Below are 12,827 nucleotides of genomic sequence, written 5' to 3' on the forward strand. Positions count from 1 at the left end.
GTATTACTCTAGACTGAACGTCTGGTTGATAGAAATCCATATGCCGTGAAATCATATGCCATCGACATGAATACGATTCAATCAAAGTATCGACATTGCAGTGACAATCCATGAAACTTGGCATGCATCTAGAGACAAAAGGGTAAAGAGTTCGTAAGTTAGTGTCGTCCAACAACATTACGTACACAGTAGCGGTCGAGTAATGTCAATATCGTCAATACCGGCGCTAACGATAAAGTGCTACGCCACAAAGTCTAAACAGGGCTGCCTGTGAATTCGAGTCATGTACAAACGAGTGGCCTGCCTGTGACCTGAGCGCAATATCGTAGTGAAACAACCAAGCCTGTTAGATAGTTATTTCTGGAAGGGATCTGCCGTTGTCATCATACTAACCGTTCAGCTGCTAAAGATTCGAACAGGGTCCTGTAAATAAGGTTCACTAGAGAACAACGGTCTGAGAGGGCAAGGTATGGCGATCGGCACGCTTCCATGCTTCCACATTGGACAAGCCATTTCGTTTGTTGGCTGGAGTCATTCTTTTTGGTCTGTGTTCCCGCGGATGGCACATTCGAAGGCGTTGCCTGCCGCTGCCATAACCCTTGCCTTGCTTCTGTTCGTAATGATTTTCAAGGCTGATACGACGTTACCATATATTCAAGGGTTCTGACTCGGCCGGGACCGAGAATTCTCCTGAGTTTCTCATGGATGTTGATTTCGGCAGGTCGGTCAAGCGGGTATCAGAGGGTATCCTCTAACTTGGGAGAAGTGAGATAAACGTCTTACACTTGGTCCAAACTTGCATAATGTAACCAAATTGTTTCGTCACATTGATCCTGGCGACTGATACCCGATGCTCAGCGTTCACGATCAGGGTCCACAGCGTTGAAATGTCCCGTCCAGGTCCCGCAGATAGGTCCACTTGCGGGCCAATCGATCACTCCACCACAGTATTCTTGAACGCTTCTGAGATCGTGAATCTCCATCAAACAACCGCGTAATTGGTTTAGTGGTAAAATTCTCCGTTGCCATCGGGGAGCCCTGGGTTCGATTCCCAGATTACGCAGTACAACGGCCTTTGGGCCATCTTCCTTTTTTGCTCGTGGTGTTGGCGATTCAGGGACGGTCGGCAGAGCGTGGTGGTTGAAGGGGTTGGCGAATTGCCGTCTTCTTCGAGACAGCGGCGTGCAGATCAATTCTAGCTTTGGCCAACGTCTGCAGCTAAGGGGCTCGGCAGTTCGAGGGTCTTGGGCAGCAATTCAAGGTTGGCGAGGTTGCACAGATGTCTTCTGCTCTTGGGTATCTCGACTGTGATAATTTGTTCGGGTGAAAGGATGGTACACTTGGCTCGTCAATAAGGAGTCTGTATCAATTGCTGCAAGCATTGGTCAATATAAGTCTGTGAGGCGGCAGTGAACAGTTGCTCACCACTCAGAATCAGAGGCGGGACGTGCCGCAGACTTGAATCGCCGCCTGATACGATTGCAAGGCTTCTTATGTGACCATTCGGCTTCTTATCATTTGAGGCTGCAGTAGAAAGCAGTTCTGGGTGTTGAAAGCAAAAAGAGTGATGCCGAGTGACTGTTGGGCGCATGAATGAGCACCGCAGATTGATCTTGCAGTGGTGTAGGGTAGCATGAGCGCGATTCACAGTAACAGATCAAGACGCGTCTTCCATGATTCATTCGAGTATAGTATTCACTGAGAGCAGCATAAAAAGAGCGAAGATGCAAAGTGTAAGCATCGAAACTATTTTGAAGTATCGTACTACGGAATTGATGATGCGGCAGTCACTCACCCGATCCCCGAGCACTCACGTGTCACTGGTACCTTCCTTCTACACCTAAACTTGCGACGCGACAATGACCAGGCCAAGACTCGTTCCTTACAAAAGCACCTTTCTACTCCAAGATTGGTTTAAATCATGCAAGAACCATCGCGATTAATAAACGAATTAACTTCCGGCCCTTCTCCGTGCATCGCGCTTGAGCTTCATGTCATAACAGGCTGACCCATGACGACGAGATTCGGGTTTCGGCACGAGCAGCGTACGTGTTCAAATCCACGCAGGAAAAAGAAAACAAGACATAGGAAATAAAAATAGTAGGAAATGCCACTATTTCCTTGATATTTTCTCCGATTCAGTGGAGATCTGCCCGTTCCTGAACCTGTCGCGTGTTGCATCTGCGCTGTCGACCCCGGATTTACGTCACCTACGTCATTTTGGTTACAGGGTTGAAAGACGGGAATAAACAAGAGCTTACACCTCTTGTTCAGGCCAATATTCTTTTCCATCATTCTCATATCTCTTATTCTTCGTTACGATGGTTGGTAGACGACAGTGGAATGCTGACCAAGGTGCTCGGCATCGTGGCTCTCACATCGGTGAAGATGCACGCCCTCAATACGAAGATGGTCCTCGCGATCTCGAAAACGGCCGATACTATGATTACGGCATAGGAAACAAAGATTCGCGACCGAAACCTCGGATTATGAAGTTTCAGGATGCTGCTCGTACAGCTCTTGAAGATGCTCGTCGTGGCGAGATTAAACGCGCCCTCATGCACGGTATCGATCGATCGGGGTTGGAAAAGTATCGAAAGTCGGACGAGGAACTCAAAAAGATGAAGAACAAGAAGCTCCGCCATTTCTATGAGCAACAAAACGAACGATTGAATGATTGGTTGGAGGTGGATGCTGTTGTTATGGCCATCGCCGACGACGTTCTCGAGTCGATGAACCCCGACCCCGACCACGACGGTGATCAAGAGCGCTGTGGTGGAATTCAGCGTGTGGAGGGTAACATTGGAGAATTGTTGCCGGACGAAGAAAAGGAGAAGAGGAAAAAGGCGGCCAGGAGAGCGAATTGGGCCATCAACATTAACGTGATGGCCAATATTCTTCTTCTGGCTGGTAAAACCTTTGCGGTCTTCACCACAGGGTCTCTCTCACTTGTCGCATCGCTCGTCGACTCGGCGCTCGACCTCCTCTGCACACTCATTGTATGGTCAACGAGTCGACTGGTCCTTTGGAGGCTGCAAGCGATGCAGCGTCGATTCCCCGTCGGTAAACGACGTCTCGAACCATTGGGTATCCTGGTATTCTCCATCATCATGGTCATTTCCTTCCTTCAGATCCTCCAAGAATCTGTATCGCGTCTGATGCCTCCACATGCTGAAGCCGAGATTCTCAGTTGGACTGCTATCGCTTCGTTGCTGGCGACGATTATCCTCAAGGGGGCTATTGGCCTTGGATGTCGACCTATCAAATCCAGTCAAGTGCAAGCGCTTGTGCAGGACTGCAAAACCGATGTCATCTTCAACACTCTATCACTGCTGTTCCCCTTCATCGGATACCGCGCCAATGTCTGGTGGTTGGATCCCGTAGGCGCCGGTCTTTTGTCCCTCTTCATCATTTACGACTGGGGTCATACCTGTTTCGAAAATGTTGTACGCCTCTCTGGTGAAGCAGCCGATGACCACACCCTCAAGAAACTCATCTATCTCGCATATCGCTTCGCGCCTGTCGTAACGGGCTTCAAGAACGTAACCGCATACCACGCAGGCGATGGTGTCTGGGTCGAATTTGATGTTCTACTCGATGAAAAGACTCCGTTGAATAGATCGCACGATATTGCTGAGACATTGCAGTACTGTGCTGAAGGTTTGGGTGAGGTGGATCGAGCGTTTGTCACAACGGATTATGCAGTTTTGGGACCGTTGGGACATGCAACAGATTCAGAGTGGAATCACTAGAGGTGATGGGGGAGAGTGTATGATATAAAAAGCCTGCTGATCTTTGGTCTTGGTTGGTTATGTCATAGGTTGCTCATAGGTTGATCATAGGTTCATAGGTGGCTGGACTGCCAAGTGGGTTGTCTGAATGGCTTCAGCGTTGTAGACCCACGTAAAATTCATTCAGCTGTAAATAAATTGTTTCAAGTATAGCGAGTATGATAGACAGTTCTGAATTACTAAATTTGCTTCAATTCGAGTATATTGCTCTATATAATTGTTCCCATCGTCAATTGTCCTTATCTCGAGTTCTACCTGCCAAGATTACCTCAATGCCAAGTAGTCTGGGCAAACATTCTTGGTGTTCAAGCGTCGTAAGCGTCTAGTTTCTCGATCTGTTCATTTACCATGAGTATCTTATCAGTAGATGTATTTTGTCTAGGGGTCTCATGATGAGAGTGGACCTGACACCAGCACCTTGATGTCCTCATGATGAGATGTCCATCAGGGTATTGGCTAGTCACCAACGACATAGCTCAATTGAAGTTGTAATGACAGAATGATCTCAAATGGCCAAAAGGGTTCTCGTGGGAAAATGGGTTCATGAGAGGGGCTTGGGGCATGCTTTATAACCCGGCGTCTTCCGGTCTCTCTCTAATCTCTGCTCACTGATCTCCATGTCAAGTATCATCACCATGGACTCAATCAAAACAGAAGAAGAGATCTATGATGTTCTCATCATCGGCGCAGGCCCATGCGGTCTCGCAATCTCAGCCCGTCTTCACGAACACACACCGGCTGCACTCTTCACAGACGAAGAACATCGTCGCTTCCACTGGATCTCAAAGTACGGCAACAAGATGCCTTTGAAGCATGTCCGAAGTGGCAAGATCACAGCTCCCAAAACACAAGCCCAGAGACCGCAGTACAAGATGCTTGTGCTGGACGCTGACAGTGATACCTGGATGGGTCGCTGGAACAGACTTTTCAAGATGTACGACATCTCACATCTCAGAAGTCCTATGCTTTGGCACGTTGATCCACTTGATCGTGATGCGCTTCTTGCTCATGCGTATGCGAATGAAAGGGAGAATGAACTTATAGAGATTCGAAACTGTGTGGGCAAGGAGGTCAGCAAGCATGGGAGGAAGAAGAGTACTCAAAAGGCTTGTGGACGAAGGTGAGTTACCTGCTACGAAGCATCCTACCAATACTGACCTGACCCAGACAAGAAGCTCGCGTTGATATCAACGTAAGAGAGCGCAACGACTATTACAACCCCTCTACAGCGCTCTTCTGCGATCATTGCGAAAAGGTGGCTGCTCGGTACAGACTTGGTCCAGACATCATCCGCAAAGAAGCTCTGGAGCATCTCGACTACAGTGAAGTCAAAGGAGTCTCCCTCGACGGCGAGAAACTCTTCACTGTAACATCCAACAAAGTCCGTCGGTACGCTCGTACTGTCGTGTTGGCCGTCGGTCCTGCCAACGTGGCCAAGATCCCACACATTCCCTCAATGCCAGACACTGAGCTCCCCCAGACATGTCACAGCATGCACATCACAGAATTCCCCGATCCGCTCGTCAAGCAAAGAATTGCTGCGCGTCGACAGACCAATATTCTCGTCGTAGGTGGCGGACTTACATCTGCGCAATTGACAGACCTGGCCATCCGCAAGGGCGTAACAAAAGTCTGGCACGTCATGCGTGGACCGCTTCGTATCAAGCACTTCGACGTCTCGCTCGAGTGGATGGGCAAGTTCAAGAATGCGAAGCAAGCACAGTTTTACTATGCCGATTCCGATGATGAGCGCATCGAAATGATCAAGGAGGCTAGAGGGGGAGGAAGTATTACTCCCGTGTTCCATAAGCGTCTCAAGAAGCATCTTGCTACAAAGAAACTCGAGCTCTTCACCGAAACAAACCTCGTCGATGCATCATTCGATGCGGAAACCGGAACGTGGACAGTTCAGACGAATCCACCTGTTGAGATGCCAGCCATGGACTACATGTACTTTGCAACAGGTATCCAAACCGACTTTTCGTCTCTCCCTTATCTGCAGACCATTCTGGAGAAGCATCCCATTGAGGGCAGAGGGGGGTTCCCTTGTATTAACAACGATCTCATGTGGAATGACGAGGTCCCGTTGTTCATGATGGGTAGACTCGCAGCCCTACGTCTTGGTCCTGCAGCGCCTAATCTTGGAGGAGCACAAATCGGCGCGGAGAGAGTCGCATGGGCGATAGAAGATCGAATCCCGAGACCGGGCGAGGAAGCGGTAGAGGATCACAGGAAGGGGTATTTGTCGGGGCATGGAAACATGTATAGTTCATTAGCCTGTGAATAGTCAGGAACATTAGTAACAAATGGCAAGGCACACATACCAAATGAGGCAAGCGATTCGATAATAAGGCTGAATACTAGTATAGTTGGCCGAGGTGAACATCCTTGCTAGGAGACTTGAAAGGTTTGAAAGGGGATGTGGAGTTACGGTTCACGGTTTTTGACAGGCCAAGCTCCGGGGAACTTATTGAAGTTCCACCTAAGGATTTAGCAGTGCAACCCCACGTCCCCATTTGGTTGTTCTTTCCTGTTCCTAAAAGTCTGGATTTCTGGGCAAAGAATTTGTTAAGAAGGTGCGAGTAACAAATTAACGTAGGCAGTTCACTCTAGAGAGTCAGTGCACATTTGCTCTGGTATTTTTGATGTTGACTCTTAAGCATCATACTTGGGATGTGCTTTGACTCAAGCAAAGCTAAGCGACTTGGAATTCACGACAATGCATTCAATCCCTGACAATCTCTCCACTAGACGACAAGGCCTTGGCTGACCAGAGTCTCCTCGTGCCCCCGCTACCCGAATCCTCTTTAACTCTCTCGATCGATACTCGGAAAACGATACCCTCAAAACCCTCGGAAAACCTTATCCTTATCCCCTAAACCACCAAATCATGCCTCGAGAAGGAACCCAAAGAGTAAAAACAGGCTGCAAGACATGCAAGTTAGTTTGAGTTTCTTTTCTTTTTTCGGTTATCGTGTCACTAATCGGTAACCCAGGTCACGAAAGATTAAATGCGACGAAACTTGGCCCAAGTGCAAACGATGCACAACGTCGGGGCGTGTCTGTGATGGTTATAGTCCTCCTCCTGCTGGATCTATCTCATGGGATCGTCTTCTAAGGGCACCGCAGCCTCGATTAATACCTGTCACAGATGCACGCGAAGTACGTAGCTTGAGCTTCTTCCATCATGCTGTGGCGCCAGCCCTATCCGGGCCGTTTGATGGATCGTTTTGGACGTACTTTGTAGCGCGGATGACACATGCTGAACCTGCGGCGCGACATGCTGTGCTTGCTATCAGTCAGCTTTTCGAAGACTTTGAGTATTCAAAGCCCGAGACTGATAGATTTGCCATCATGCATTATAACAAGGCTATTCATTTGCTTGTTCAAGGACCTCCAGCATCGGTGGACACTGTCTTGCTCGTGTGCATACTGTTCATATGCGTTGAGTTCCTGCGCGGCAATCGTGCAGCGGCTATCACCCATGCACGGCATGGCTTGCAGTTACTCAATTCGGCAGGGCACAACTCTCGGCTTACCAACACATATCACCAAATAAGCGTCTTTCCTACATTTTTAATGGACGAAAGCGTTGGATGTCCTCTGGAGAAAGGCACGAAAAAAGACGGCGACTATCCTATCTTCTCTAGCACGAATGAGGCACAATATGCAATGGATGACCTTTGCTTCAGAGGAGTCCGAGTCATTCGTTCAGGAAGTGTGTATCGTCTCGAAAAGCCGTTCGAGGATCCCCCACAGGAGGTGTATGATGCTCAAGCTTCAGTTCTACAAGACTTGGCCTCGTGGAAACAGGGATTCGACAAACTGCAATGTACAAGACCGGTCGCTGTTCGCGAAGACTCGGCGGCCTTGGCACTCATGGCGCGACATTACTCGATTAGAATGTTTGTCAGAGAGTGTCTAAAAAAGGACGAGATGTGTTTCGACGACAACAAGGACGAATTTCTGGCTACATTGACATGGGCGCGCAAAACAGCAGAAATACTTGAATCCCGTCGAAAGAAACCAGCAAGATTCACCTTCGAAACGGGGTTCAATACTATGCTTCACGTCATGGTGTACAAGTGTCGATACCTGCCCTTGCGGTTAGAAGGGTTGGCTCTCATGCGTAGACTCTCGAGCGAAAGAGAGTCTTTATGGGATACATCGCTGATATACAGTTTATCTAGACGTATCGTGGAAGTTGAGCATGGAATTGATCTGTCAGGGGATCACGATGCCAACGACCAGACGTTACCGCCTTCATCAAAGAGGATAAAAGGATTTTGTCTTGGGGACAGTAAAGAGGCGTTGGTTTGGGATACATCATCAAGAACAACAATAGAATTTATAATGGAGAGTCCAGAAGGTGGCTGTATGTTGCGAAAGGAGTTATTGACGAGGCAGAGTGACAAGATGTATTGTCAACAGACGGTCACTCGAGGATGTCCAATGGGACAGGGCACTTATTTATCAGTTTAGAATGCATATGCAGGATCTTTTAATAACAATTCTTCCATTTAAGGCAATGTGGCTGCGCCTAAATTAGCACAATCTGTAGGGCTTAGCTTGGGCTGTAGTGGTGGGCGTAGTGGTGGGCTGGTTTCGAATGGTGTCATGCGATTGGGTGGCTCGCAATTGAATGCGCATGCATTGGCGAGACCATCTCGCATTTGGCGTTCGGCCTAATGAGGCATTGCAAGAGAGTCACGTCAAGTAGAATAGATATAAGATCAGAGATGTCCATAGAATTAGAGAATTATCATCACCAATACAATCAAGATGCATTCCAATATCAGAGCCCTTCTCCTCTACCTTCTCAGCGCCTCCTTCACAACCGCCTCTCCAGCACCCACCCAAACAAACCCCCACCAAATCACCCTTGCACCACGCCAGACAGAAGCACCACAGGGTTGGTTCACCACCACCAAAAACATCGCCACCATCGGAGGCACAACAGAGAAATACTTTACCCAACCTGCAAAGACTATCCAAATCGTCATCCCGACATGTATCCAGACTCATGAACCTGATGAAAATGGATATCTTCCACCTGGAACGTGCAATGCCAATTGGAATTACTATCCTAGTTTCTCCGCTGCTGCGGCTTTCGCTGTACTTTTTGCGGTTGTTACGGGGATGCATGTTTGGCAGGCTGCTAGATACAAAAAGGTATGTTCTCTTCTGACAGGGTTGAATTTGGGACTGACTTGTTAGGCCTGGTGCTGGGTTATCATCATGGCAGGAATCTGGGAAACAACAGCCTTCACATTCAGAGCAATCAGCACAAAACATCAACAAAGCATCGGCGTTCTCCTCGTGTTCCAGATCTTCATCCTTCTCGCCCCCGTTTGTAAGTCTACAGACCCTCCATCTGACAAGGTACTAACAAGAACAGGGGTTAATGCATATGCGTACATGACACTCGGCCGAATGGTGCACTACTTCATCCCCACCCACACACTCCTCGGGATGCCAGCCGTTACTCTAGCCGCAATCTTTGTCGGACTTGACATTGTGTCGTTTATCGTGCAGCTCATCGGTGGTAGTATGGCTGGTCCTGGATCGCCGCCTGATAAGCAGCTTGAGGCTATTCATATTTACATGGGCGGTATTGGTCTGCAGGAGTTCTTTATCGTCGTTTTTGTCATACTTTGCATTTGCTTTCAGCGAAAAATGCACGAGATTCGAGGCGAAACCGGTATCAAGACCATGCTCACTTCCGACTGGGGCAGACTTCTCTGCGCGCTCTACTTTTCCCTCGCCATGATCTCCATCCGAATTATTTACCGCCTCATCGAATTCTCTGGCGGCATGGGTCATGACAATCCTCTTGTTACACACGAGGTTTACTTTTACATCCTTGAAGCTGCGCCTATGTTTTTGGCTTTGGTGGCTTTTAATGTTGTTCATCCGGGGAGGATTATGCAGGGTCCTCTTTCGGATATGCCTGGTTTGTTCTCGTTTATCAAGGATAAGTTCCGAGGAGGGAAGGGGAAGCAATTGCTTGATGATAGGAGTGATAGTGAGGTTGAGATGGGTCGGAGGTATGAACCGACTCGTGTTGAGGTTCAATTGCAGGAGCCGTCAAGGTATCGGGAGGGTTTGTGATGGACGTTAAGGCTGGTGGTGAAATCGTTTCAGCCATTTTGTTCAAGTGCTTGGATTCTCGGTGCATATTCTAGAAACAATTACCTCTTTCATACATATTAGACCATAGACTCAAAAATAATGTTTCAATCAATGTCATTGCCCAACAATCGCAGAGTAGATGCAACCTGCATAAGAGTATCGGGACAGCTTCAGGGTAATACTCAAGTCCAAGAGCCTCACTCGCTTGTCGATCTCCAAAATCTGGGGCATGTGGAGCTCTTGAATTTAACCATAATGCGACGTCGATCCGACTTGTACGCATGATCCGTCATAAATTGTTGCTTTGTCTTGAAACCATCAAAGATCATCGCTTTTTGTCTCTCTCGGCTCAAAGCGGCTTGTATATTGCGTGCTGTTGTGATGTCATTTTCTTGACGTCATGATTGTGTGGTGAGGAGGAGCTTAACTTGAGCTCGTAGCTCTAGCTTCAAGCTTGACTTGTTAACAACAAACCACAAAACAAGCCAAATTCTTCTATCGTACCCAAAAGAACAAACAATTCGAGCATACTGAGTCACCATGCGCTTCCTTACTCCCCTCCGCCCAACAGCCCTCATGGCCCCGCGCCTCATTCGTCCCTTCTCCCAAGCCCGCCCACTCTTCAAAGAAGAAGTCAAAGACAGCAACGGCAGCTTCATCGACGGACTCGCAGAAGGCGACGCAAAGGGTCGAACAGGAGGAGGTGAGCCTCTCGATGCATCCTCCGAGAACGCACCTCCCCAGCCCAAGGTATCGAACCAGAGTATTCCTGGCAACCAGACGGACACTTTGACGGAGGAGCAGAAGCGTGAGGTTGAGGAGCACAACCGGGACTTTGATGAGAAGCATGATCGGGGAAACAGAGCGCCTGGGGATAAGGTTGATAAGAAGTTTTGGGCCGGGGAGAGACATGGGGAGAAGGATAAGGGGAGCGTCGAGCCCGGTGAGTCGGGTAAGTCGAAGTGATGGAGTGCGTCTGAGATACTGGGTCATGATGTACAATTACGCATGGAATGAGGCTGAGAATACGATGTTTACTTAGGCTGAATCGACTCTTTCGCATTCGCGTACGGTTATAAAGACAACCACACGATGGGAACATGCAACATGGGAGCTGAAACATCTACCCGCGTGTTCTATGTATGGGTCATGGATCTCGGACCGTTAAAGCGAATGCCGGCAGTCATTGTTGGGAAGCTTATTAGCCATGCAGATGTTATGTACGTTCTATGCATGTCTTGATGTAAGTATATTGTTTCATCGCTTCGAGAAGACTCAATAGTAAGTAAATACTCCACAGTAAGTGGTTGCCTTAAACCTTCTGTCTTGCTTTCCTGCTGGTCTCGAGCAGTAAGCGCGGCTCTCCGAGTTTCCAAGAACAGCCAAGAAGTTCGTTACCACAACGTTTCTGCACATTCGTGGCTCCAAGGGCTACGTGCAGCTGGAAATCGGATCCGATGCCAACTGGGCAGCTACGTAATCCCATCATGAACAGGGGATGTCTGAGACGCGGGGCATCTTCAGCCGCCCATGGTTCTAGAACGAAGCAATTGTGAGTTGTGATATCATCTTGGCCATCTCTCATGACCACCAACGCAGTACAGGTCGGGATAACTCCCCACTCTCACTCGCTGTCTTTGTTTTTACTTGGAAATGTCCTGTCTGCCTTTCGACAGCGTTTATACTGAGGTGTTTATGCGGACGCCTCATCTACTATCACATTTATGAGACAGCAAGTACAGAACATCGTCTCATGATGCTACCCTAGCAACGTCTTTGTTTACTCCATTGACCCGAAATAGAGGATTCTACATAAGGATGCCAGCTTGGGCAGCGGGTAGAGAGCCGTTTTCCACTAGACGATGCCCGTATAGCCTTGCCCAGCATCTTGGCATTTACGCACCGATCTTGGCATACATGATCACAATATCAGGAGACAATATGTGAAGGACACCGTTAGATATCGGGATCCAACCTTTTACTCCCGTCCCGTCCATCCCATATAATCCTTTCGGTAGCCGCAGAGCTCCTGTTAGCGCTGTACCTTCCCAGGTCAGAACACGACTGCCGAGTTGAGCATCATAAGATCGGATCCGAACCCACTCAAACGGTGCCTAACGCATGTAACGGAGCCCAATGGGGTCTAGAAAACGGTCTCTACTTGTCGACTACCGCGGCAGAGAAAAATAGGACTGGGGTAGTTATACGAGACCCATTCTGGCGGTATAGTACCTGCTTGAGTCTCTTGCTCTATTCCCCTCTCGATTGATTGACGACATTACGACTGTAGTTTGCAGATCATAATATCAAAGAAGGTAAAGGTAAAGACGTGGTCCGGCAATCTGGCGCTTCTAGATCTGTGTAACGTGAGCATGAGGCGCTCACGTGTGTGGACGTCGATCATATTATGCCGGAGTCAATCAATATTATGGCGGTAGGTTATTTTGTGAATTAATTAGAATAATTCTTCAAGATCATGCCAGACTGAACTCTCGACTGGCAAGTTCCCGCAATGCAGGTGGGCTGCATTCTGAGTGTTCTAGACGAATAGTGCGCTACTCAAGTCAGACCATATTGTGAGAAGACAATGATAGCGACACGGCGGCAACAGGATAGCTTAGTGATATACCTAGACTAGCTGCAAAATTGAGTGTGAAAAGAGGTGGCAGCTTAATCTCGTTAATGCGATTAGCGAGTTTGTTACAAGGGGCCTTCATCTGCTTCACGGCCACGTAAGGGAATAGCATGCATTGCCAGCTGCGAAGGACTATAGAGCGGTGTAAAGAGGTTTCATTCAACCTCCAGTGGCGAAAAAATGTACAGTATCAGTCTAAGCTGCGGGAAATCACATGGAGGCGCTTCTTCGGTTCGGTGGATGACTTGTCGAAAGCACATCGAGTCAAC

The 12,827-nt window shown here is 48.4% G+C and overlaps 5 protein-coding genes and 1 non-coding gene across 6 annotated transcripts; all 6 read left to right on the forward strand.

Moving 5' to 3' along the window:
• The first annotated feature begins 992 nt into the window (after nt 1-992).
• On the forward strand, nt 993-1,063 carry B0J16DRAFT_t109. The gene has a single exon. It is a non-coding gene; the product is annotated as a tRNA-Gly (tRNA).
• Nucleotides 1,064-2,321: 1,258 nt separating this feature from the next.
• B0J16DRAFT_264823 (uncharacterized protein) lies at nt 2,322-3,752 on the forward strand (the record flags this gene model as incomplete). Its single annotated transcript, XM_046123376.1, has 1 exon — nt 2,322-3,752. One exon carries the CDS (start codon nt 2,322-2,324, stop codon nt 3,750-3,752), a length of 1,431 nt encoding a protein of 476 aa, XP_045985519.1.
• Nucleotides 3,753-4,426: 674 nt separating this feature from the next.
• Nucleotides 4,427-6,078, forward strand: B0J16DRAFT_264504 (uncharacterized protein; the record flags this gene model as incomplete). The annotated part of the gene is made up of 2 exons (XM_046123363.1): nt 4,427-4,911; nt 4,959-6,078. 2 exons carry the CDS (start codon nt 4,427-4,429, stop codon nt 6,076-6,078), a joined length of 1,605 nt encoding a protein of 534 aa, XP_045985520.1.
• Nucleotides 6,079-6,380: 302 nt separating this feature from the next.
• On the forward strand, nt 6,381-8,374 carry B0J16DRAFT_117575 (uncharacterized protein). The gene is made up of 2 exons (XM_046121566.1): nt 6,381-6,731; nt 6,788-8,374. The coding sequence occupies exons 1-2, from the start codon at nt 6,682-6,684 to the stop codon at nt 8,271-8,273; spliced, it is 1,536 nt and encodes a 511-aa protein (XP_045985521.1). The 5' UTR covers nt 6,381-6,681; the 3' UTR covers nt 8,274-8,374.
• A 199-nt stretch (nt 8,375-8,573) lies between these two features.
• B0J16DRAFT_383476 (RTA1 like protein-domain-containing protein) lies at nt 8,574-9,902 on the forward strand (the record flags this gene model as incomplete). The annotated part of the gene is made up of 3 exons (XM_046131338.1): nt 8,574-8,963; nt 9,009-9,144; nt 9,190-9,902. 3 exons carry the CDS (start codon nt 8,574-8,576, stop codon nt 9,900-9,902), a joined length of 1,239 nt encoding a protein of 412 aa, XP_045985522.1.
• A 561-nt stretch (nt 9,903-10,463) lies between these two features.
• B0J16DRAFT_319241 (uncharacterized protein) lies at nt 10,464-10,970 on the forward strand (the record flags this gene model as incomplete). The annotated part of the gene is made up of 2 exons (XM_046125503.1): nt 10,464-10,875; nt 10,966-10,970. 2 exons carry the CDS (start codon nt 10,464-10,466, stop codon nt 10,968-10,970), a joined length of 417 nt encoding a protein of 138 aa, XP_045985523.1.
• Nucleotides 10,971-12,827: the final 1,857 nt, after the last annotated feature.

Source organism: Fusarium flagelliforme (assembly GCF_020744385.1).
Source record: "Fusarium flagelliforme strain FIESC 12 MPI-CAGE-AA-0113 chromosome Unknown B0J16scaffold_3, whole genome shotgun sequence".
Classification (NCBI taxonomy): domain Eukaryota; kingdom Fungi; phylum Ascomycota; class Sordariomycetes; order Hypocreales; family Nectriaceae; genus Fusarium; species Fusarium flagelliforme.

Excerpts from the sequence above, each read along its gene's own strand:
- B0J16DRAFT_117575 (XM_046121566.1), top strand. The coding sequence starts at position 6,682 with ATGCCTCGAGAAGGAACCCAAAGAGTAAAAACAGGCTGCAAGACATGC. Across the intron at positions 6,732-6,787 it reads ACAGGCTGCAAGACATGCAA|GTCACGAAAGATTAAATGCG; the intron begins GTTAGTTTGAGT and ends TCGGTAACCCAG.